The following is a 26,837-nucleotide window of genomic DNA, read 5'->3' as shown; positions in this document are numbered from 1 at the left end:
TGATGACATATTGTCAATTCTCAGTCTATGCTTATAAGTTCATAACAGTGCTGTAAGAGAGAGAAAATCAAAAATCCTGCTTATGCAATTCAGGATAATATTTTTGAATGCCAAAAATATTGACTGAATTTATTGGAGGGGGGGGTTCTTATGGGTCAAAGTTGGATAACTGGGAGGAGACCTCCACTTAGCCTTTTAAAGAAGGAATGCAGAGAACCAATAAGGGCTTCTGATATAATGTACAAGTCTCACCGTCTAATGATGTACACCATTAGTATGTATCCTCCTGGATGCTAAATGAATAAAGTGCATTCTTAATGACTCAAAAGGCAAAACATGATAGAAATTCCTGCAGGTGGGCAAACCCCAATAAAACAAGGACCTGTGCTGTTTTCACCAGAGAACTAGAGCAAAGAGTAAAAAGTCAACTACTAGAACAAACTCCAATTCAGCATCATCAAAGTTCAAGATGATCACCATCAATATAACAATCATCAATGCAAAAGAACTGGGATAGAAGAACTGAAAAGAAGACTAAGTGAGATTTTTCTAAACAACATGTTATATTCAGGCAATACTCAGAGGAAAGAAGTTGCTACAGTATTCAATGGTAAATATGAAGATAATCTTCTTGAATGGCAAGCAATATCAAGTAGAGTGATGTGTGCAAATATCAGAATGAGAAATTTTGAACAATGAAAATTATCTGTGCCTATGGTTCTTACTAAGGAGGAAGCAGGAGAATTTTTCAAGGCATTAGAAAAGGCAGCTGACACATACAACAAAAAGGAAAACCTGCTCCTTATCGGAAATCTAAACAGCACAGTAGGAAATCATTACCAGACATACAGATATGTTTTAGGAAAACTTCAATAAAAAAGCAAAGCCAATAATAAAGGTAAGTATCTGATGCATTATTCTTCATGACATGGACTAGTCATTACTAATTATGCACCAAGATGTGCAAAAATTCACATGGAAAGAAATACAAGAAATGAGAAAGGTCTCATTGACTATATTATTATTAATAGTGATATCTTCACACCGGTTCAGGACATAAGAGAATGCAGAGGATTTGAAATAGGAAGTGATCAGCATTTATTTCTGAGCAGAATAAAACTAATTACTGTATTGATAAGAAGAATGTAAAAAAGTTTTAAAAAGAATCAAAGTTAAAAACAGCTTTCAGAAGTGAACTATAGATGTAAATATATAATATTATTCAAGAAAAAATGAAAAGTTTAAAAACAAGTACCAGACCTTGGAGACTCATTGAACAAACTCTGAAAAAAAGCACTGATTGGTCAGCCAGGAAAGTGCATGGTCAAATTGTCTATAAAGATAGAAAAATCAGACCATGGTACACTCATTAGGAACAGAGGAGCACATATAAATTATTAAGTAAAGTTGGAATTTATTTTTTATACTTATTTTCTTGTGAAATTAATTTTTTTTTTTTTTTCAAATGTGAGTGTTTGGATTAATTTGTCCACTGTATATGTGCATTGTTTAAGGAAAATAATTAAAAGCTGAGATTTAGGCTGAATATTTCAAATTATCAGGTTAAGCCATTCAAAAAAAATGAAAACTATTTTGGACAATAATTAAACTGTCTCACTACAGCATACTTACTTACTGAGACCACAGAAACAATTTGTATACATTTACCCTTGAGAATTTTTTAGAACAGTTATAAATGTAATTTATGATGAATTAAATTAGTTATCTCAGGTTTTTGTAATAATTCCCAAATTCAGAAAGACATCTGTTCAGTTCAACACAATTGAGTTAAAAAATGTGTTTCATGGCTTTCTTGTGACATGTTTCACCATCTTCCTAATGTCTGTGATCATCAGGAAGAGAGTGTCATTGTGGTTTAGATTTTTAAAATGTATTAGTCTGTTTGGCTATCATGCACAAAGTTACAGGTCAAAATATATTACTATACAACCAGAAACAAAAAAAACAAAAACAATGTAAACCTGATATACAGTACATTCCAATTAATTAGTCCACCGGTTAAATAAATCAGTGATTTTATTGGGACAAGAGTCTTAAAATAAATAAAAAATATACATACATATATATATATATATATACATACATATATATATATATATATATATATATAAAAAGATAGAGAATATAACAAGAATTTGCTTTATTTGGGACAGAATGCTGTTTAATTAGAACCACCAGTGACCTCTACCACATGGAGTGTAAGAAACATTATGTAATCTTCCTTCGAAATTTAGTGGAGATATCGTCAAGTGGAGATTTAGTGTATCATTTAGTGCAGATGGCATAGTAAAATAGCCACATTGAGTAGTTCCCTGTGTTATAAACACACTACACCAATGAATCTAAATATGTCAGGAACTGATAACAGAAAGCTGTTAGTTATTGGAAAAAGGGCGAGACCTTGGAGAAGTTAAGTATACTAAACTCTCCCAACATAAAATTGAGGGTATACAGATTCATACCATACCAACAAAAATGCTTGGAAGATATCTGAATTATTTAAGAATTGGCTTACGAGTTGGGACATAGAATTACAATAGAAATCAAGAAAAAATTTAATGGTTCTTGACAACTGCTAAGGAGGTCAAGGTACAAAAGTTAATCTTTTTATAAACAATACAGTCTGTGGCTAAAGCTGGCAGGAAGCAACAAGCCCACTAAAACTGTTCTCCTCACTATGGGTTTCAGCATCTAATCATGGATATGCCAGCCAATAGTGAAAATTATGTCCCATTAGAAGTGACCTGCACCAGAAACTATGAAGAGTTTGCATTTTGGTGATAGCCTTCAATGCTATAATGAAAATGAAAATTTTTAGGATAAACTTGTGGAGGAAACTGCAATAAAACATCAGATAACATTAGAAGAATAAGTAAGTGATGAGGATGACACTTCCAAGCTTGAATGAGTGACTTCAAAACTACCAGGCCACTAAAAAATTTATTGCAAGATTATGACTTGATTTTGCATAGGGAATAACAAAATCAATGGTATATCTGCACTAGACAACTGTGCTGATTTTGTTCAACTGTGGTTATTCAATAGCAGCTACACAGAAATGCAAATTGCTACTGCTTCCAGCACAGTATTAAGGTGGACATGATGGAAAGGAGTATGATTCTCGTAGACAGGCTTATACGCTGATTATGCATTTCTAAATGACTTAGGGAATTGAACAACGTAGATCCAAATATAAATTAAATTATACTTTAATAAATATTTCCAATATTTCGGCAATGTCACGTTGCCATTTTCAAAAGGAACTTACAAAAAGGCACGTGCACGCAGGCACTACAACACAGTAACTGAGAATGAAGATATGAAGCTATCGTTCTCTTAGAAGTCCTGATGGTGCCCTCTAGTGGGCTAAGTAGGTGTTCTTGGCCAATGGGCTGAAGGTCTGCTGATGTATGCCTCCCAAATTTGGGGCAGTCGCATACAACCAAATTTGTTGAGGTTTGGGGGAGTTTCTTAGGGCTGAGGCTGATTCCATAAATAGTCTTTCGAATTTGTATTTGCTATGGTGTATTACTGTAGCTTTCTTCCACCGTATTCTGTGGCATGTATACAGAGCATGGTCTGCAAGACCAGAATGGCTGTACTTGTGAAACCGGATGTAGTCCTTGTGTTCAGAAATTCTGATATTCGCTGTCCTGACTGTTTGGCCAAAGTACGACAGTTTACAACTGCAAGGGACCTGGTATACACCAGGTAGATCTAGGGGAAGTGGTTGATCTTTGGTGGGGTGGATAAGGGATGCCAATTTTCTGTAAGCCCTGTAACAGGAGGTGAGGTCATGTTTTTTTTAAAATTTTGGTAATTTTTTTCCAATTACTTTAAGTCCATCACCATTCCCTACATCCGAGACACCTCGGATGTAGGGAATGGTGATGGATTTAGAGTAATCTTTGTTGTGGAGGGGGGGAGGGGCTGTGGTTTGTAGGTTTTAATATTTTTTGGATTTTTTTGGGGGGATAGCCATTGGCTGAGAGTGTATTGAGGATGTGATTTAGTTCAGTGTTTAGGGCCATGTCGTTAGAGCAGATTAGTTTAGTCCTGTTGTATAGTGTTTTCACCACTCCATATTGTTGTGAGGGGAGGGGGGAATTGTTGGTGAATCTATCTGCCTGTATCGATGGGTTTTCTATAAACTGAGAAAACCAAGGTTCCATCAGGCTGGTGGGTGACTAGTGTGTCTAGGAAAGGGAGGCTGTTGTTTTCCTCTTTTTCCAGGGTGAACTTGATTCTGGTTGGTTTTTGTGGGGCAGAGGCTAAGGCTTTTTCTTCAAAGGTCTCTATAAAGAAATTGGCCAAGGGTGGGGAGAGTGGTGAACCCATGGCTGTCCCCTCTATTTGTTTGTAGAAATTTCCCTGCCAAACGAAATAGCCCGAGTTCATTGTGAACTGAAATAGGGCTGAGATATCGGGAGAAAATTTAGCTTGGATTAGCTCTAAAGTTTCCTTGAGTGGGACATTTGTGAATAAGGAGGAGACGTCAAAGCTGACCATTATGTCAGTATGTTGGCGTCAAAGGTTTTCTATGCTGGCTTTGAAGTGGGCTGAGTTTTTTATGTGTGATGGTGTGTTGCCAGTATAGTGTGTGAGCTCTTTGGCCAAATGTTTAGCTAATTTGTATGTGGGGAAATCAATGCCATCCACTATGGGACGTAATGGCACATTTTCTTTATGTATTTTTGGGAGTCCGTAAATACGGGGAAGGGGGGTATAGAGTTAAACGGCTTTAATCTGTTGGTAACTTCTACAGGCCAAGAAGTAACTTTCTTAAGGAGCCTGTGAAGTTTTCTGATTTGTGAGTTGGTGGGATTATATTCAATAGGGAGGTAAGCAGCCTGATCTAATAGAAGAGCATTAAGCTTACCTTTGTAGTCCTTTTGGTTAAGTACTACAGTTGCATTTCCCTTATCTGCTTTGGTGATAACTAATTCTTTATTATTCCTCATTTCCTGTAAAGCTTTAAATTCCTTGTTGGATATGTTGGTTTTTGGTGGTCTTGCTTTGGAAAGGACACACGCTACATCCAGTCTTACACTGTTGGCAATTTGATGTGGAAGGTGGCAGATTCCCCTTTTGATCTGGATCATAATATCCTCACTGGGTATTTTTCTGAGAGCAGAAAAATACCCACTGAGGATATTATGATCCAGATCTAATTCTTTATTATTCTTCATTTCCTGTAGAGCTTTAAATTCCTTTTTTAAATTTCTGCTCTGGGAGCAGAAAAATACCCAGTGAGGATATTATGATCCAGATCGAAAGGGGAATCTGCCACCTTCCACATCAAATCGCCAACGTAAGACTGGATGTAGCTTGTGTCCTTTCCAAAGCAAGACCACCAAAAACCAATATATCCAATAAGGAATTTAAAGCTCTACAGGAAATGAGGAATAATAAAGAATTAGTTATCACCAAAGCGAATAAGGGAAATGCAACTGTAGTACTTAACCAAAAGGACTACAAAGGTAAGCTTAATGCTCTTCTATTAGATAGGGTTGCTTACCTCCATAAACAAAACTCACAAATCAGAAAACTTCACAGGCTCCTTAAGAAAGTCACTTCTTGGCTTGTAGAAGTTACCAACAGATTAAAGCAGTTTAACTCTATTACCCCCCCCCCTGTATTTACGGACTCCCAAAAATACATAAAGAAATGTGCCATTACGTCCCATAGTGGATAGCATTGATTCCCCCACACACAAATTAGCTAAACATTTGGCCAAAGAGCTCACACACTATACTGGCAACACACCATCACACACAAAAAAACTGAGCCCACTTCAAAGCCAGCATAGAAAACATTACACTCCAACATACTGACATAATGGTCAGCTTTGAGGTCTCCTCCTTATTCACAAATGTCCCACTCAAGGAAACTTTAGAGCTAATCCAAGCTAAATTTTCTCCCGATATCTCAGCCCTATTTCAGTTCACAATGAACACAGGCTATTTCGTTTATCAGGGAAAATTCTACAAACAAATAGAGGGGACAGCCATGGGTTCACCACTCTCCCCACCCTTGGCCAATTTCTTTATGGAGACCTTTGAAGAAAAAGCCTTAGCCTCTGACCCACAAAAACCAACCATATGGCTCCGCTACATTGATGATGATGTGTTCGCTATTTGACCACATGGCTCTGAAACACTCCTCTTCCTTAAACAACAAACACTCCGGAATCAAGTTCACCCTGGAAAAAGAGGAAAACAAAACAACAGCCTCCCTTTCCTAGACACACTAGTCACCCGCCAGCCTGATGAACCTTGGTTTTCTCAGTTTATAGAAAACCCACCTATACAGGCAGATACATTCACCAACAATCCCCCCCCCCCCACACACACAACAATATGGAGTGGTGAAAACACTATACAACAGGGCTAAACTAATCTGTTCTAATGACATGGCCCTAAACACTGAACTAAATATCATCCTCAACACTTTCTCAGCCCATGGCTACCCCCCCCCAAAAAATCCAAAAAATATTAAAACTTACAACCCCCCCCCACACACACACAACAAGGATTACTCTAAATCCATCACCATTCCCTACATCTGAGGCACCTTGGAAAAAATTACCAAAATCTTAAGAAAACGTGACCTGACCTCCTGTTACAGGCCTTACAGAAAATTGGCATCCCTTATCCACTCCACCAAAGACCAACCACTTCCACTAGACCTACCTGGTGTATACCAGGTCCCTTGCAGTTGTAAATTGTCGTACTTTGGCCAAACAGGCAGGACAGCGAATATCAGAATTTCTGAACACAAGGACTACATCCGGTTTCACAAGTAAAGCCATTCTGGTCTTGCAGGCCATGCTCTGGATACATGCCACAGAATATGGTGGAAGAAAGCTACAGTAATACACCGTAGCAAATACAAATTCGAAAGACTATTTATGGAATCAGCCTCAGCCCTAAGAAAATCCCCAAACCTCAACAAATTTGGTTGTATGCGACTGCCCCAAATTTGGGAGGCATATATCAGCAGACCTTCAGCCCAACAGCCAAGAACACCTACTTAGCCCACTAGTGGGCACCATCAGGACTTCTAGGAGAACGATAGCTTCATATCTTCATTCTCAGTTACTGTGTTGTAATGCCTGCGTACACGTGCCTTTTTGCAAGTTCCTTTTGAAAATGGCAACGTGATGTTGCCGAAATATCGGAAATATTTATTAAAGTATAATTTAATTTATATTCGGATCTACGTTGTTCAATTCCTAAGTGATTTAGAAAAGGAAAGGAGTATGAGTGCCCACTAGGATAGCCACTCCACCATAAGCCAGGCAATCTCCAGTTCTGCCCTTCCAAATAACAGTAAATGCCTTAGGGTCAGATCCTCACTAGGTTTTAAATACATTTCCTGCTAATAGTAACAGAAAGGTTTCTGTAGCAGAACCTTGATATCATCAAATATCACCAAAAGCCACAACAGTTCAATTTTAAAATTTTCCTATTGTTTTGACTTTGTAGGCGTGTTCAATTTCCAAGATGTTGAGGGCTCATCTCTGTCAGGCTTATATTTATGCATTTATATATTTATCTATAGAAATTTTCTGTGCTGCTGCTGACATTATGTTTCCAAAAGGATATCACTAGATCATTGTTTTTTTAACTGTTCTGGGAAGAGGTTCCCAGAACAGTGTTACTAAACCCTTTTGAATAAAGAAGGGTGGAATTTTCCCCATTGGTTTTTCATCTGTTGCATGGATGATGAGAAAAACTGGTACATTTATAATGTTCTCATGTCTTTTTTTTTTTTTTCTTCTGTAATGGAAATGATATATTATGTTATCAATACTTAGTCTGGACCTTTTGTGATGCTCCCTGAAATATCTGAGGATGAAATATTCATGCTCAAATTTTTTTTTCCTTTTTGGCACAAGAGCTTCTCACCCACCACAGAGCCATACATGGATGCTCACTCACTGGCAAGCAATGATTGTGTTCGGGAGTGGAATGTCAAGGTACCCTGGATGCTATACCAACCCCACAATAAATCTTGGGCCTGCCCCAATCCCAGACCATAGCGTGGGAGGCTTATTGTGACACCATTCACCCTTGCAGGCAAGCCAATTAGTCCATTTATACTGGCCAGACCATCTAAGTCCATTCATCTTGTCAAAGTAATGCCAGATGACCAGTGTTCCCTTTCCAGATATTCAAGATATAATGCCATGCCACAAAGTGGCAGGGCATTAGATCCCAGTGATGGTGATCTGGAAGACAAGATAGCATGAAAGACTGAGTAGATGTAGAGCGAAGAATATGGGAAGAAAAAGCAGAGAAAAAGAGGAAGAATGAGAAAGGCCAGTACCATCACCTGAAGGTCCTCTCACCCCCCCCCCCCCAACAATTGCCCTATGAAGAGGGGAATACTTGGGTAAGAATATAGAGGATAAATATTAGGAAGTTGCAAAATGTTCTGAAAAGTTTAGAAATAGAGGAAAAACACAGAGATGACAAAGGTAACATGAAAAACCAAAACTAATAATATTCTGGATATCTGTATTAATTACTTTGAAACACTTAAATGAAATAAGCAGTAACAGAACAATGGTAGAAAATATTGAAAAAAATGCAATACGGTGTGTGTATCAAAAGAAATAGAAAAGCTAAAACGTGGAAATGCAGCTGAATAAATGATTTTAAACAAAAAAAAAAAAAAAAACGAAATAAGGAGGAATAAATGGTTTACAGTGGTTACACTGCATAATTCACAAGGCTTGGTCAAAAGGTGAAATTCTAGATCATTGGAATAGTGCTCTAATATACTTTTTTTATATACCAGTTTATAAAAAGGGAAATAAAAGTGAATGTGAGAATACAGAAAAACTTTCTTATATAGTGTTCCAGGTAAGCTTATGCAGGCATACTTGAGAAGATACTAAGAAAAACTATGGAAGAGAAACTTAGAGAAGAACAAGCTTGATTCAAGCGAAATGGAACATGAAGACAACCTTCAAACCCTTGGCAAAATTAAGAAATTTACTTAGATCCTCCAAAGATCCAGGAGTTTACAAAATTCAATGTACCTGTAACCTATCTTACATAGGAGAAACAGGACACACCATCCCAATCAGAAAAGATGAACACAAACGACACATTAAATACCTCCACTACAACAAAACAGGCCTATCAGAGCGCGTACACTTGAAATATGCCACAGACCTGACTGGAAAAGCACCAAGTCCCTACACCGCACCAAAACCTGGTTTGAAAGAAAATTCAAAGTAACTTATGGAATGCTGAAACATTATCCAAACCTGAACGAAAATGATGGATTAATCATTCCAAGAATATGGAGGACCCATCTGCAATCTGTATAGCAACAAGAACAAGCCTCAAAACAGAAGATCTTAATACGAGAGGATTTTACAAATGTTTAATGTAGTTCCATTTATATTTTGTTTTTATTTAATTTTTTATAGACCTAAACCTCTTTTTATGCGATAGATACGTTCCTAAAAATTACACGTAAAAAAAACTATTGACTCCATAGAAAAAGTGAAGATTGATTCCAAACCTGAAATATAAGCAAAATAATGAAAAAAACAAACATTAAATTCGTTAAGATCATAAGATTTTTATTTACATTTCATGGAGAACACACATACATATAATGAATTTTAATAACTTTAAAAAAACAATCATTTCAGTTGTTTGCTAAGGATTCTATAAAAAAATTATGTTATTTGCTATCAGTTTCTGACAATAAACACGAAAGCTTTCATTTTCGTGAGACTGTAATATCACTAGAACTACAAGATATGGTATTATCGTCATCGATTTCCACCTCAACTTGTGGAATTCTTCTTGTCATGTCTTGAACAAAAGTACCACTGGTAGTTTCAGTAGTTTTAGACATGAACTCGGCTATTAATTGCTGTTTTGATGCTTTAGATAAGTCACAATATAATTCTCTGTATGGAGACATTAACAACTTAAGCTCACGTGAAAACTTCCCAGCACGTTCTTCATTTGGATCATGTCGGACAAAATAATTGCTTAATTACTGGCCAGTTTAAGACCTTCTTTAATTATATCAGCAGCAAAAGTAGGATTACCTTGATCATTATCATTAACTTCTTCGCTTTCCGGAGTCTCAGAAACAATCTCCACTATTTCGTCTTCGCTAAGAGGTTTATCAATTAACAATTCTTCGATATCTGCCGACGTAAGATCATCGAATCCTTCTCCACCAATTTCACATGCCAAACTTATTATATTGGAGAATTCTGCAGTATGATTGAAGGGAACAGGAGCATTCTCTCTAACACATGCGGGCCAAATAACTTTCCAGCATGCATTCATAGTTTTTTTTAAAAAAAAATAAAAAATCAGCTAACGTCTTTTTATTCCCGTATACGGGGGGGTAGATGAGGCCATTTAGCCCTATCTAACTTTTGGAGACTGAGTGGGCAGTTCAGTCTCCACTGGTACCAATCAGAGATAGATGGCCCAAGGCTATCACTAATTAAGCGGTACACAGTGAGGAGAGACGGCTCAAATGTGCCGCCATCTTGTGGTCCCTAACACAATATCTTTAATGAATGAAATAATGTGGGTTCTACGGTCGATTTTCTTGAGTTTACAGGACGAAAAACCCGAGTTTCCGGGAGGAAAAACCTGCTTGCCTGTGCCAGAGATCGACTTACTCGGGAACTGGTCGAAAAAAGGCTTAGAAAAATTTCCTCTAGTCACCGACTAGACTCGAAACCAAGTCTTCCTTCATGCGGCCAAGCACCTTGGTGTGCAAACGCCACATCCACTGAGCTACACAGGGTCACATTCATAGTTTCTAGTCTCAATTCAGATAACGATAATCAAACCTGATCAATACAATTCATAATTGAAAATTTTTTCCACACATCCATAACTGACAGTGTTTCATCATCATTTAGCTTGTTCAAAACTTACTGAAATGTTCGTCTGACATAATATGTTTTAAATGTCGCAATTATACCCTGATCTAGAGGGTGCAGCAATGATGTGGTATTGGGCGACAGAAAAAAAAAATTGCACATTTGGGTGTTCTATGGGTGCATTATCAAGAATCAAAAGCACTTTAAATTCGAGACCCTTGTCATTCAAATAGCATATAATTTCTGGCACAAAATGTTTGTGGAGCCACTCAGTGAAAATATTAATGGTCACCCAAGCTTTTTTGTTGGCCATCCAATGAACTGGCAATTTTTGAAAATCTATGCCTTTCATTGGCGTGGTCATAATGATCGATTTATGAGCAGTGGTTTTAACATCTGATCTCCTAAAACATTCGAACAAAATAGGAATGTTATGCGATCCTTTGCTGCTTTGAACCCACCAACAGTTTTTTGCATTTTTGATACGTAAGTTCTGTTTGGCATTTTTTTCCAGAAAAGGCCGGTTTCATCCATATTCCAAACTTGTTCACGAGTGTCACCTCCATCTTCAATTATTTTAGCAAGATTTTGTGGAAATGCTTTAGCAGCTGTTTCATCAGCAGAAGCCGTTTCACCTTAATTTTTATATTATGAAGAACATGTCTTTTAATAAACTTAGCCAGCCAACCATTGCTTGCATGAAATTCATATATTTTCCTCGATTGAGATGAAGTATCTGGCAGCAGTTTTTTAATCTGTTCATAAAATCTCAATGCTAATTGGTTGATGGAATTTCCGTCAACTGGCATTCTTTTTTTTTGTACATTATCTTCTATCCACATCACTAAAGCTTTTTTGGCCTTTTCTATAACAACATCTCTTGTGTATGATGATAATTTTGCACTCGATTTTGTACCAGAACATACCGCTTTTCTAATAGCCTCTTCATTTTTCTTTATAGATCTGACAGTTGATTCACGGACTCCAAAATGCTTACCCACAGATGTCGCGCCTTCCCCAGTTTGAAGACGATCTAAAATTTGAATTTTTACATCCAAGGAAACAGCTTTCCTTTTTTTTTTTTTTGGTTATCAACAACATCATGTATGGGCTGGATTAAAATCTTCGGTTAATGAAATGAAAGTTTGAAAATTACATATACCTTACCGTTTATTATTTCTTGGCAAAATTATTAATTTTATAACGCGATTTTTATTTTGATTTCACTTAAAGAAATGCAAATGCAAAAAAATGCGGTAACTGTGTTGTCTACTCAAACACCAAATCCAAACTACTAAGAACTGCTTTTTTATGCGCAGTCTGTTATGTAATTCGGAAAATTCCCAATAAATGAAATTCGTAAGAATTTAGAATTTTCTTAATTGAAACGAGAATGCAATTCTACAAAATTCTCAGAATTTTCTAGAATTATGGATTTGTTCCTAACTTAGACCTTAGGTTGGTGGCGTAAAAAAAAAAATTTTTTTTTGATATCCCAATTTGCGTAACTCCGAATTTGCGTAAAAAAAAATTGCATAAAAAGATGTTTAGGATATGTGTGTGTGTGTGTGTGTGTGTGTGTAGTTATTTAATTTAAGTTTAATTTTTCTGTCCATGATTTCTTTAGCATTCTTCTGTAAAGACAGAAAAAATTACCAATGAAGATGTCTTAAAATCCATTGGCAAAGCTAAAGATCTTGTACAAATAATCAAGAAACGAAAAACATCATATCTTGGCCACATCATGAGAAACAGCAAATACCAACTTCTGCAAACTATTTTGATAGGAAGAATTGATGGCAAAGGAACTAGAGGAAGAAAAAGAATATCATGGTTTGACAACATCAAGATGTGGACAGGAAAGAGCAGCGCACAACTGCTCTGATTAACGCAAGAATGAAGTTTGTTCGCCAAGATGGTCACTGACCTTCGATAGAAGATAGCACCATAAGAAGTTAATTTTTATTTTAGTTAATTTTTTTATTTAAAATTTTTTTCCCCCACAAGAAGTCAGTCTAGGTCCAATAATAAATATGCATTTAGATTCATTTATTTTTGTATGGTGCAGGGTCATGTAGCTTTAATCTTATATATATGTATGTTGAAATTGGATGTTGAAACATCGAATATAACTTTCCTGAAGTTTAAGTAAAGTCATTATTCTAACATGTGTTGTGTCTCCATGGAATTATGGATGAAACAAACAATACCAGCTCTTAGATAAACAGAATACCAAGATAAACAGAAGATAAATGGAAAAAAAAACTGTCCAGAATTACTGTAGTAATTCTGGAGACAGTTTATTCAATAAAATATGACTCGAATAAAGTTAACTGAGTATAAAGAAGCACCAAAATACTGTCAAAAGTGGAAGGAATATGCAGTCAATCAGATAAAGTTAGAGTACCAGGGAAAGACAAAATATACTGGTGTGCAAAAGCTATGGATGAACTACATTTTTACCTATTATATATAAATATATTATATATGAAAAAATTTATATATTCCTATTATATATTATATATGAAAAAATTTTCATGACTACAGCCAAATGTGGACATACATTTATTGGCAGCATACTAATGAATTATATTACGTAAAAAAAAAACATAAAATCTACTCTATACTATAAAATGATAAGCTGAAATTGAAAACGGATGTAGGCTGTAACATTTTTTTGTAACATTTTTGTCGAGTTATTTGAAACATTTTGAAACTCAGGGGCTACCTTGAGTGTCGAGTCTTCAAAATTCGAGCCATCGGAATTCAAGGAGAACCGGTCTACCAGTCAAGAACATGGGGGATTGGGCGCCATAGGTGTCAGAGGGCAGTATGGAATATGTCCACTAGGAACTGCAACGTAGCTCTCACACTGTCATACCATGCTTAGCACCAAGTGATTCAGGAGTTCTTGAGGCAAACTGGCCCACTTCACCTTTAGAGCAAGGATAAGTAAGGCCTTGTTTGTTTTCTGGAGAGAAATTGCAAGAAAACTGAGATCTTGGGAGCATGCTGGCCACTAGATTCGATTAATATCCTCAGTCTCCAGAAGTATCTCCATTGCTTGTGTATAATGTGGTGTGGTATTCTCATCCATAAAAATGGATTCTTTGCCTACAGTACCACAGAACAATCAAACATGACATTGCAGAACTTCATTGCAATATCTTTTACCAATCATAGTCTCTTATCTAGAACTTGTAGCTTGGTGCATCCATTAAGCATAATGCCTCTCTACACCATGACTCAGCACTGCAGTATCTATCCCTTTCAAGAGATAGATACTGACTGAGCTATGGATCCTCAAGAACATTACAGATGAAGCCCTTCGGTTGGAATGACCTAAGTTCGATTCCCATCCATACATGAGAAACCATTATCTGGTCTCTTTCAACTAAAGGTGAGTGCCAGTCTCATACAGAGGTTTAGGTTTTTTTAACCTAGAAACTTGGATTTTCCATCCCTCAGAACAGGCAAATCAGTCTGTGAACACATACATGATCACATAAATACATACTTAATCTCTCATTAGGAGGGCTCAACCAGTCCTAATAGGGAGAGATAAGGAATGGGAGAAAACCCCATATGAATAAATAAATAAAGAATGTTCTTGAGATGGTAAGCAGTGCCACTTTCAAGCTAGATCAAGTGCCATCTAAAATCTGAGGAAAGACTAAAATTACTCTTATCTATAAAGTGTACATAAGCCAATCGGTGTGCCTTGGCTAATTTTTATGGATACAACACCACTGAAAAGGTGCTTTACGATGAGCTGTGGATAAATGGATGCAGATCTTCAGGAGTATAGCCCTACTTGTTGCAGATGTATTGGCAGTTTGTCAAGATATCTGTATACCTGTATTTGAATGGAGCTGACTTGCAATCTGACCTGCTGTGTTGCATCAATCATGTTTTGCTGTTATAACCCAAAATCTGTCTTAATGCTCCATGGCACAGCAAGGGCAACCTCTTAGCAAACATCTGAAACACATTCCATTGGTTTGAAACGATGCCCAAAGCCTGGATACATGCTATGTGAGATTCCAAACTCTCTGGCAATATCAGTAATTCTATGGCCTTCTTCAAGCTTTCCAATAATTTTTCCCCATGTGAAATCATCTAGATGTCTTTGAGACATTACAAGACATCCAAGTTTGCAACTTTATTCCTTCACAAAAGAGCTTCCTTCAAACACAATTTGCTTAGTGCAGCCTTTTGCCTTTTATCCTGTTGAGTGCTACTGCATGATCCCTTTGTGCATGATTCAAAAATCTGAATGTGTACCCACTTTCCACTCAAAATCGTCAGTTATACAAATTGCCACAAGCTGATTTGTCTGAATTTGTGGTTGTAATCTTCAGAAATAGTGTTTGTCCTTAGGTTTTGGATACCAGCCTGAAGTATTTTCAGGACTGGGACAAAACTTTCAACAATTAACTATCTCTAATCCAGAGTATTTTAATAATAAGGTGTGACACTTTTTGGCAACTCATATATAAAAATATGACTTCTGCCTTACTTCAACCTTGGTATCACCTCTGGGTCTGGCTCCCACTGATGAGACCTCAATAAAGGCTGAAACTGGTAGTGACCCTTTCCATAATGCTTAGCATTATACATGTCCGCAAGGAGATGCGCTTTGCATTATGGGATACTAAGGCAAGTGATGTGAAGTCAATACCACTTTTACCACGAGTTGCCCAAGTCCTGAAAATACTTCAGGCACAAACTTTGTTTGCTTATACTTAGATAAAGGATTAAACCAAGTGTATAATTTCTTCGCATCTTTAATTTACACATGACAGAACATTTAAGAGGTATACTACATTTGCTCAACTCACCTGCCCAGTATCACAAACAGCCAAACAATGAAGGGCCCCAACAGCAACATGAATCACTTTTTTCCCTCGGAGTCCTTCAACAACCTGTGGGCGTCTTACATGGGCATCTGTGCCATGACCAAGACGAAAATAGTCACCTTTACCCCTGTTGAGTATAAAAAAAATTAAAGCAGGAATGTTATTATTTATAATTTAATGCATTCAACTTCAATTTCAGTCATTTTTAAATAAAACACAGTGTTTCATCCATAAAAGTGTATAAACTTATAGTTGATGAATACCATTAACTGGGCTAAGGAGTTTTTTTTTTTTTTTTTTTTTATTAATTTTATATATATATTTTGCTTATTTATATTTATTTTTTTACAGAATCCAGAACCCTTGCTCTAGAAACCAGACATAGAATTTTTCAAGCCACTTCTTCAGGATTCCAATACGTTGGGCAGAATTCTTATGCCAAGTACTGACATTCATCTTCTGCCTAAAGACAATCAAAAACATACATGGTCACAGAAGGATATTATTATTATTATTATTATTATGAACTGGCTGCTTATTGGTGGAAAGGCAGATACACTAATCATTCAAGCCAAAAATTATAGATACAAAATTATAGCTGATAACAGAGATTTTAATTAAAATTTTCATCAAAATCTTATTATATAAATGTTTGAAGGAAATAAATCCAATAAAATAAATTCCAGTGTATTATGTTCAATGATGTAAATATCTGAACAAACTCAATATGTTGCAGTACATCATTTAATACATTTAATGGTGGAAATGATGTAGTGATGATGGCAGAAAGTTAAAATGGATTGCAACAAATTCTTCAAAGAATTGAAAACTCTTGTAACGAATACGGACTAAGGATTAACACAAAGAAGACCAAGATAATGACAATGGGCAGAAAATAGGAAATAATGTAAAGATAAGACATGGATAGCTTTCAATATTTAGGTAGCTGGATCTCAGAGAAAGAAACTTCAGAGTTGGACATTAGAAATAGAATAGGCAAAGCTAAATCAGCATTTATGGAAATGAAGAGAATTTTAATAAACAAGAATATTAAAATAGGTGTTAGAGTTGGAATAGTTAAAGCAACAGTTTGGAGTATTGCAAATTATGGAAGTGAGTTATGGACATTCAGAAAGAGAGATATGGGAAGAATTAATGCATTGGGAATGTGGTTTTATAGAAAGATGGAAAAGATTAGCTATATAGAGAGAATATCAAATCAAGAAGTTTTAAGAAGAGTTGGGATGGAAAGAATACTGCTCGAGAATATTATGCAAAGAAAGACCAGATTTGCAGGGCATCTTCTGAGAGGTTCTTCGGGACACTTGACAAGAATTATATTACAAGGGGAAGTTGAGGGGAAGAGAAGACGTGGAAGACTAAATAGAGAGTGGTTCAATGATATCGTGGAATGGGCTGGTTTAAGAATGACGGAGGTGACAGACAGAGAGAAATGGAGAAGAGCTGCTCATCTGCTGCAACCATCTTGCTAGAGGATGCTAATGGACAACGACGACGGATGGTGGAAATAACGCATAGCACTAAAGAAAGAAAGAAAGAAATTAAATAATACATTCTTATTTCTGTTATTAATATTGCATGGGAATCTAAAAGGAGCTTGATGACTCATTGTAGGAGATTTTCATCATCCATGCAATACTTATACCTGTTCTTGAACACATTCACCAACAAAGCATTTAAAACAACACATTCTTCTAACCCATTCTACTCATTCACCACTCTCCAAGGGAAAAAATTGAGTCATGATACTTATTACATAATAAGCATTAAATAATTAAATTAAATAAAAATTAAATAATACATTCTTATTTCTGTTATTAATATTGCATGGTAATCAAAATGGAGCTTGATGACTCATTGTAGGAGATTCTCATCATCCATGCAATACTTATACCTGTTCTTGAGTACATTACACATTCACCAACAAAGCATTTAAAACAACACATTCTTCTAACCCATTCTGCTCATTCACCACTCTCCAAGGAAAAAATTGAGTCATGATGCTACTTACTATTAACACTTTCACTCAGTTTCCAATCCTGCCGTGGGCATAGGTGTTTATGATTGTCTGTGAAAATACTAGTGGTGGTGGGCAGTAGATGGTATTGGTGTAGATAACGATGGTAGCTGTGGTTTGCTGTAGTTGGTGGATTGAGTGGCGGAGATGGAGAACTGTAGAGCAGGTGCCTCCCTCGATGAGTGTCTGGACTCCTTGGAGGTGTCCTGTAATACTCTCACATTTGGATTACTGTGCACAGGTCTGGTTGTATGTGTAAAGATGATCTAATCAGATGACCACAAGTGAGTGACCAAGATGGTGAGTGATCTGTAGAATGCTCTCTCTGGGAGGATGGATTTGAGGGCTTGTAAGTTCCAGAAGTTGGTCAATAGGTGGAAAATAAGGATGTGATAGAAATGTTTAATTAATAAAAGTTTTATAGGATTAATTATTATTATTATTACATGACACCTTGGAGGTGTCATGTAATAATAATAATTCTATAAGCTCTCACAGCACTTTTACAGTATGCCCTCTGAAATTCAACTCATTGTTCACCAACACCCTCAAATCCTCTTCATCAATTTCCAGGGGGTTCCATCAATGCAGTACAAAGCTTAAAATTTTTTCATCACAAAATGTATAACTTTACACTTTATCACATAAAACTGGAATCCAACTTTTTGCCCATATCATCAGCCTATTTAAATCATACTTCAGGCTTCATACATTGCCCTGATTAAACATTATGTTACCTAATTTTCCATTTTCAGCACATTTTTCAGCATTTCCCTTCAATTTCCTTTAATGATGAACAATTCATTTTAGACAAATTATGGACGCTACAAACCGTGTTAAAAATAACCATTTTAATTTCCCAACGTTTCGACCTACATATTAAGGTTATCATCTGGAGTATACACATATATATAAAGACAAGCTGAATTACATTTCACACAGTATGTTAAAGAGACCATGATTTGATCAAAGGTCATTCTACTGGCATGACCTCTATTGAAAATAAAATTAATTAAAAAAACAACTACATCAAAGCTATATTCTATTTAAGATAACATCAGAGACAGGTTAATGGTGAACAAAATTCTCCCTAACTTCCTAAAATATGCTTGAGCTCTCTAGAAAAGAACAACCGTGGCCTTTTGGGCCAACATTTTGTGAGACTATGCTGTTTCAAAAGAATATTGTTGTGAGCAATGATGGCTGTCTGCATATTGTCTAGTCAAACAGCAGTTAGATGGCATTTAAGCAAAGCAGCTTATGTTTCTACTTCAGTAAATGCCCTGTTGTGTTCTTCAGTGCCGTATAAAGAAAACTGGATTTGTTGTTTTTCTGCTTTGCTTTTTTGGACAAGAAACTTGGGAAAGGAGGGGAGAGATAAGATGTTGCTGATCTTTTTGCAGAACATCTGTGAGTGTGTTGGTGATCACTGTTACATAGAGCAACTGTGCAACCATAGTGAACAAGGACAGAGAGCCAGCGGGTGGTATATTTCCCTTTCATTTTGTGTCTCACTTGAGCACTGAGATATTTTAAAGCAGTGAAGTATGTTGTTGTGGGATTGCTTCAAGAAATACCCCAAGATTTCTTTTGAACCTCTTTGGATGCTATGCAATTGTCATTCCACCATAGCTTAGAGAAATGTAGAAAATGACTAGATGTTTTAGGAATTGCAATTGTGGCACACTTGTGTAATACACTCTGTTATATGATCCCTGCATCACTGATGGAAGAAGTGCTGACCATTGCACTGCTAATGATGAGAAGTTGAATCAGTCAGCTTTCTCAATTTTCCATTATTATATCTGCGATGGAGTGAATAGTTTCCCATGTAGAAAAGTTGATATCTTGGAAAAGTGATTGCTCCCAAATAACTTTTCATCATTTTCCCGTTCTTTGACATTTAAAGCAGCTCAAAGGGTTCAGGATGTAGAGCGTTACTTGGCAGTTGAGACAGCCTGTTTTGACACTGATATGTTGAATATAAAAATGATGTTCCTGGTGAGAACCAGGTGGCCACCCATACATATCAGTATTCTTCTCGTGGCTGTCATTTACCGATCTTTCACTTCAGAGCAGATATCTTTGTCTGGTACATTAAGGAAATCCCACTTCAACATTATTCCTCCTGAAAAGTTTAACGTTTTGGGTATGTGTGTGTGTGGGGGGGGGGGGGTGAACCATAATTGATATTCCCTGATAGATCATGCAGAATAAGTATATCTTCTGAATGGAGCTTCTTCACTAAGTTTGGAGATTCTGACAACCCTTCCAAAACCTTCTGAATGAAGGAGAGTGATATTTTTCCAAGAGGAATCCCCTGTTGAATGTATTACCAAGAAAGCAGTATTGATTGCAGTTTCTATTGTTTTCTGCTTCTTATTCTGGTTTTCTCTTGGTGGTTTATGATTTCATGAGATGGATGGACATTGATGAGAGGGCCCTTGATAAACAAGAAGTATTCATTCTCAGCAAGAGTTTACTTTCATACCAGAGCTCCTCACTCATCACAGAACCATAAATGGACACCCTCTCTCCAGCAAGCAATGACTGAGCTCAAGAGCAGAACATCAGGGCTACCCTGGATGCTATATGAGTGCCACAGCAAGCCTTAAGTTCTGTCCTTGGACAATGGGGAAAGAGACTTACTGCAATACCCTTGACCCTTGCAGGCAAGCCCTAGCTAATAGATCCTGACCAGGCCAGCCAGGACTGGACATCTTGCTAAAGTAGTGCAAGACTACCAAAACCTCTCTTCCCAGATTTTCACATGTTGCACCACATGGCAAACAAGGCAACAAGATGCTGAATCCTGTATAAAAGACTCAGGAGAAGTAGACTGAAGAATTAAAAAAAAAAACATAGAAGCAGGATAGTATAAAAGACTCAGGAGAAGTAGAATGAAGAAGAAAAAAAAAACATAGAATCAGGAAGAAAAGGTTTTCAAAATACCATCATTGGGAGATTTCCTCTACCATGAATAGGTACCTTGCATGGAGGAGTCAAAACACAGTGATACACTATGAAGTTCCATGGCCTTATTGACAGGAAAGTTTTTTATGTTAATTGCATTGATGAGAAATTGGTTAGTCAACCTATATTATCTTAATACTGTGGATCGATAGGGAGTTGAGAAAAGAGAAACTTTTTTATGTTATATGAAGACCTGCGCATTGTATTCTTCAGAATACACACAAGAGTAGAGACTGTTCCAGAATACAGCAGTAGAAGGAATGAAAAAGGAGAAAATGAAACATGTTCTGTAAGTTTGGTAGTGAATTGTGAAGAGATGTTGGGTGGCAGCTGCATGTGTTTCAGTGGATTCAGTAGATGGAGGAGGAATAATTGATGTTATTTTATACGAACAATAGTCATGGAAGTATTACAGAAGATGCTGCAGGTAGATGAACGAGTAAGAGATGGGTCATTAATCAACAAAATTGCCATCTTCTGTATTGAGTCATGTACTTTTTTTGGGAGCTGTTTTAGGGCACCAATCCAAATATGAAAGCAATATTTGATAGTTGGGAGGATGTGCAATTTGTATGAGGTTAATACCTGTTCGGAGTTAAAGTTGAGCAAAAAAAAAAAAAAAGGATCCTAGTTTTTTTGGATGCCAAGGAATCAATGGTTGTAATGTGTTTATGCCAAGAAGAGGCTTAATGTCAGGGTAATGCCAAGAAGAGAAATCTCATCTTGGTTGGGGATTTGGATGTTGTCAAGGATGATAGTGGAAAAAAAAAAAAGTTCCTTTTTGTGAGAAATAAGATAGAACTGGTTTTGGTAGCACTAAAATTGACAAGAATTATCTGAGATTATCATGGAAGGCTGAAAACAATAGTCTAACCAAGGAAATGAGGCATAGAAGAGTGTTCCTCCAAATTTTAGAAGTTATGCAGGTCATCCTGCCAAATAACTCCTGACTGAGAATATCTCTGTGAGTGTTGTTCCATGGGAGAAGAAATAAAAGAAATAAGGCATTAGATTGCAGTCTGAATTACAGTATTCACAGTGTACTTGAAAGGGTCACTAATGAGGAAGAGATCCAGGCTGTTAGGGGAATGGTAGGAGTTATCAGGTATTCTAGTAATCATGTGAACAATTTATGTAAGGTCATAAGTGATGGCAAATGGTCTCAGCATCACTACCTGCTTAGCTCTGCTACTGGAGAAGAAAAGTCAGTTGATGTTGTGAACATTAAAATCTCTAAGGAAAATAACTTTGCCGGTTTGAAAGTGGGTTCAGAACAAATCAACATTCAAGGAGAGAATGTTCAATTGGATGGAGCATAAATATTTATAAACCTTAGTACACATCCACAGTATTTCCAATCTATTGTCAAGATTCTCCCTTCTGCATCCCTTTGGATATTACAGAATGACCCAAGGCAAGAAGAACAACTCCTACTGCAGTCCTATTAAATCTTCCAAAGCTCCAATAAGAAAGATGTGGATATCTATCTGTAAAACTTTTTATATCTTTATATCTGCAGAAGTATGTTTCTTTGAGAAACAAAAACCTGATATTATGGCATAGCATAAATTTCTATATAGTTTCTTGTTTAATTTGCCTAGGAATCCTTGTACATTTAATGAGGTAATGCAGAAAGGAGATGCTACAATTATTGAAGTGTCATTTGCTGGTGGTGTAGAAATAATTCTACTTCACTAGCAAATGTTTGTTTGAGGTACTATAAAAGTAATCCCGTAATGCAGATACCAACTGCACTTCCAGCAACCCTAATATTTATTAAAAGAAACCAGTGGTAGTGGGGACGAGACCATCACTAGCAACTATAAAATAAATTAAAGTGAAAAATAAACAAAAGAAAACAAAGTACTTATCTTGCCAGAAACCGAGATCTCGTCAGTGGGAGCCAGACCCAGAAGTGACACTAAAGTTGAAATAATGTAAAAGTCATATTTCCATATATACAAGAAGCCAAAAGGTATCGCACCTCATTTATTAAAATACTCTGGATTAGAGATAGATGTTGAAGGTTTGTCCACTTGGTTATATTATAAATTAAAGCTGCCAAGAAATTATATTCTTGGTTTCATCCTTTTTTGTTTGCTTACACTTGGATAAAGGATGAAACCAAGAATATAATACAGATTATAGCACTCAAGACTGTTGCATAAATTAGAAAATATGGGTTTGGATTATAAATCCTACTCATAGATAGAATATTTTGTAGCTATAACTAGCAGTATGTTAGAAGTGCGTGTATGCATGCGATACTATCAAAACATTCTGGATGTCTTTCCTATTCACTAGAATGCTGCCTAAAGTGATGAAGTAAGATATTCTGGTTGAATATTTTTTACCTTAATCGTTAATTTGTGCAGTGTTTTTCTGGAGAAAAAATGGAATAAAATAGAGTAAGGGAGATGCTATATAATGAGGAAGAGAGGTGTAGAGTACACTGCGCTGTTCCTTTTGGCTGTTTTTGAAGCAAATCAAGAAGTGAAGTAATTACTGAAGAAAAACTTTGATATATTATTATTTTTCTTTGTTTTTATAAATTATCAATTTTTATGACAGTGAGTAAGAGACCATTTCTGTAAGTAATTTGTCATCAAATCAACTGTCATATTTATAGAAAGGAAGACTGAATTTGTTATTTAAAAAAAAAAAAAATTAAAAGAGAAAAGTGGTTTGAATTTGCAAAATTGAACATATTGAAGTTTGAAAGTAATTTTAACTATTCATAAGTAGGTCCCTATATAGCTTTAAATTTTTATTCTATATAAATGTATATACATCCACACAAACATTCAAACTCTCATTATAACAAACTTATCTGAACCACAAAATACTCTGGTAAAAGGTTTTTTGAATTTTCTTTATAAGAGCATTAAGATTAAGGTAATGCTATGGGGACTCTGGAACTTTTCAGTTGTTGAGAGTGAGTTCATTATGTTTTTTTTTTCCCCTGAAAATGGTTGTCTTATTATATAACGCAGACATGACTTATGCTCTTGCATGGACTCGCATTTCACTGTGCAGCTGTTCAAAAGCAAAATCCTACAGATGATTAATCCTTATTCTGGAAGTGTATTATGTCTGTAGATATGTGTGTGTTCATGGGGCCGGTTTGCCTGTTCTGAGGGATGAAAAACCTGTGTTTCCAGGGGAAAAAACCTTCTATGTCTGTATGAGACCGGCTAACTCATCTTGTTAAAAAGAGACTGGCTAACTCACAGGTGAAAGAGACCAGATAAAGATCCCTCACATCATGAATGGGAATTGAACCCAGATCGTTCTGACCAAAAGGCTTTGTTATAACGACTGAGCTACAGAGGCACTATACTACGCTAAATACATTAAATAGGTTAAGAATTAAGATAATGAATTTGAGGAAAGAAAATAAAATTCATGATATAAACTTTTACACTGCTTTACAGAAGTGGAATTCATTGCTCACAGAGCTTTTTTTTTTTTTTTAAATATAACAGTTAATTCTAAGTTTGGATTATCTCTGATTTACAAGGAATTTTGGAATATCACACTTCTCCGTCTGTATCAATGACACCCCCAACTTTTAATTAATAAAATAAATCATATTTATGAAACATTTATAAATCATAATATGTTATACTTCTTAATGAATGCTGGCAAAACAAGTATACTTAAAAGGAGAAGCACACAGAGATAAAAGAAAAAAATATAAACATTTTACTAAAAAGATACAAAGAGGAAAACTTTCATATGACATGAACTCAAATGGAAACCACATTAATTCATATGAAGAAATTAAAAGCAATCAGATGACCTAGTCTGCAGAATGGATAATATTGTGGCTAAAGAAATATCCAAATGAAATTAGAATCCAGGGGAGGTACAGGGTGATAAAAAAAAAAAAAAAAAAAAAAAAAAAGGAAGAACTAATGTTAACTATAAAAACGAAGTTGTAAAAATTAAAAGACGAAACCGAGAAACAGAAGCTAAGGAAAATGGGATTTAAATGGAGAGAAACAGAGAAAGTCACCATATATAAGCAGATAATAGAAAATAACATATTTATTGCATTTAGCTTAAATACTTACCAAGTCCATACCTGTCCAGACTTTGTCAGAGCTAAAGAGAACTGAGCACCACATTCAATCTGACATACACCTAATCCATTTAACCTCTCAATGTTGTGTGGAAAGTTGCATCCTTCACTTCCACCACGTCCTAGTTTTCCAAAATCACCATCTCCCCAGGAATAAACCATTCCGTCATCAGTAAGAGCTAAAGTCTGGGCATCACGGCTGCCACATGATACTTGTACTACTCTCTGACCAGTAAAAGCAAGAATCTAAGGAGAGGAAATAAATCATAATCTATTATGATAAATCAAACCTATTTGCTCATTATTTGGCAGCAGAAACATGAGCCAACTCACAGAAAGAAATCTTAACATGCAGGAGAACTACTAACAAAATAATAACCAATTAATTAAAGCATATGAAATATATAAAAATCACAAAAATATTAGAAAAGAATCTCAAATATCGAATCCAAAGTCAGTCAATTCAGCCATACAGTTGAGAAATATTTTATGTTGATATTTCATATTTTACACATTATAGTTTATATCAAATATTTATTATAATAGTTAATTTTTTATAATAATAATATATTATAATACATTATGAAATATTTATTATAATATTCTTAATTATTTTTATAATAATATATATTATAATATGTTATTAATTTAAAAAAGTATATATACAGTTATATATCATACAAATAGTTTATATTTGTATAAACTATGTCTTTCCCTCCATTTTACCAAGACATTTAATCCTATAAATATATATATAAATATATATATATATTCACAGCATGCCTAGAAGAAATATTCAAACCTCTTGATTGGGAAGGGAAAGGTCTGAAGATAAATGGAAGATATTTAAGCGTTTTACACTTTGCAGATGATATAGCTTTCTTTATTTCAACTGCACATGAATTATAGAGTCATATCCATGAACTCCAAAATAACAAAAAATTGCTAGCAAAATAGCTGGCCTAAAGATAAAATAAACCTAAAGAAGACCCAAGTTATATTCAATAGCTATGTCCAACCAGAAATAATAAAATCAATAATGATGAAATTAAAGAAGTAGATCATTACATATACCTAGGACAACAAATTTTCCAAATGCTTGGATGGAAAGCATTTGGAAAAATACAGTCAATATTCAAAAGTCAATCACCATTATGTCAGAAGAGAAAAGATTTTAACCAATGCATTCTTCCTATATTGACATATGGCTACGAAACATGGCAACTAAATGCAAAGGAAATTCAAAAATTAAGAACAATACAATTTAGTATGGAAAGAAGTATGTTTGATATCACAAGACTGGATCACAGAAGGAATATGTGGATAAGAAATCAACCCATAGTCTCTGACATCACAGAAAGAGTGAAACATCTGAAGCGACAATGTGCTAGGCATATTGCTAGAAAATATGATCCAACAGCAGACAAAAGAAGTACTAGATTGGATTCTGCAAGAGGAAAAACAACCACGATGCCGACCTAAATCATGGCAGATTGATGATATCATCAGAATTGCAAGAATGAAATGGGAAAGGAGAGCTATGGACAGACAGATTTGGAGCAATCTTGGAAAGGCTTTCATCCAGAAGTGGATTGACAATGGCTGCTGATATATATCTATATTAACACAGCCTAGAGATCATGCAGATAATTGCCACTCATTTTTAACAACTCTCTTCATCCTTTCTGCAAAGTCAAAAACATTTTTTACACACACAGTATATCCTATCACGATAATTGACAGTAGATATAGTACATCAATAGCATGAATAAGAAAGGATTGAGGGAAAGGAACCTATGGATATATGTTCTTGAAGAGCTGAAAGTTGTTGAGGAACACTTCATAAGGAAGCAGCTATTATTCATTTTTTTAGCAGGTAAAACAGATAATGGAGAAATGTTAAATGCCAATTCAGTGCATTCATGGAAGTACCTGTAGAAATTATATTTCTACAGGTACTATGGTCTGTTTAGCTGAAATATG

At 35.7% G+C, this 26,837-nt stretch overlaps 1 protein-coding gene across 1 annotated transcript in view; it reads right to left on the bottom strand.

The window, feature by feature from the left end:
- Positions 1-26,837, bottom strand: part of LOC150100279 (E3 ubiquitin-protein ligase HERC2-like) — a 338,356-nt gene that overhangs the window by 163,918 nt on the left and 147,601 nt on the right. The window contains exons 9-10 of the mRNA XM_090402625.1: positions 24,847-25,100; positions 15,742-15,886 (exon numbers count right to left, since the gene is read on the bottom strand). Coding sequence (XP_090258751.1) covers positions 15,742-15,886; positions 24,847-25,100 — 399 coding nt within the window. The remainder of the gene's footprint in view (positions 1-15,741; positions 15,887-24,846; positions 25,101-26,837) is intronic.

The sequence above is a fragment of the Typopeltis vanoorti genome, chromosome 13 (assembly GCF_054136105.1).
Source record: "Typopeltis vanoorti isolate ZY-2024b chromosome 13, IOZ_Tvanoo_1.0, whole genome shotgun sequence".
NCBI classification, from domain to species: Eukaryota; Metazoa; Arthropoda; class Arachnida; order Uropygi; family Thelyphonidae; genus Typopeltis; species Typopeltis vanoorti.
Note: the sequence above shows the minus strand (reverse complement) of the source record. Positions and strands in the feature narration are given on the sequence as shown.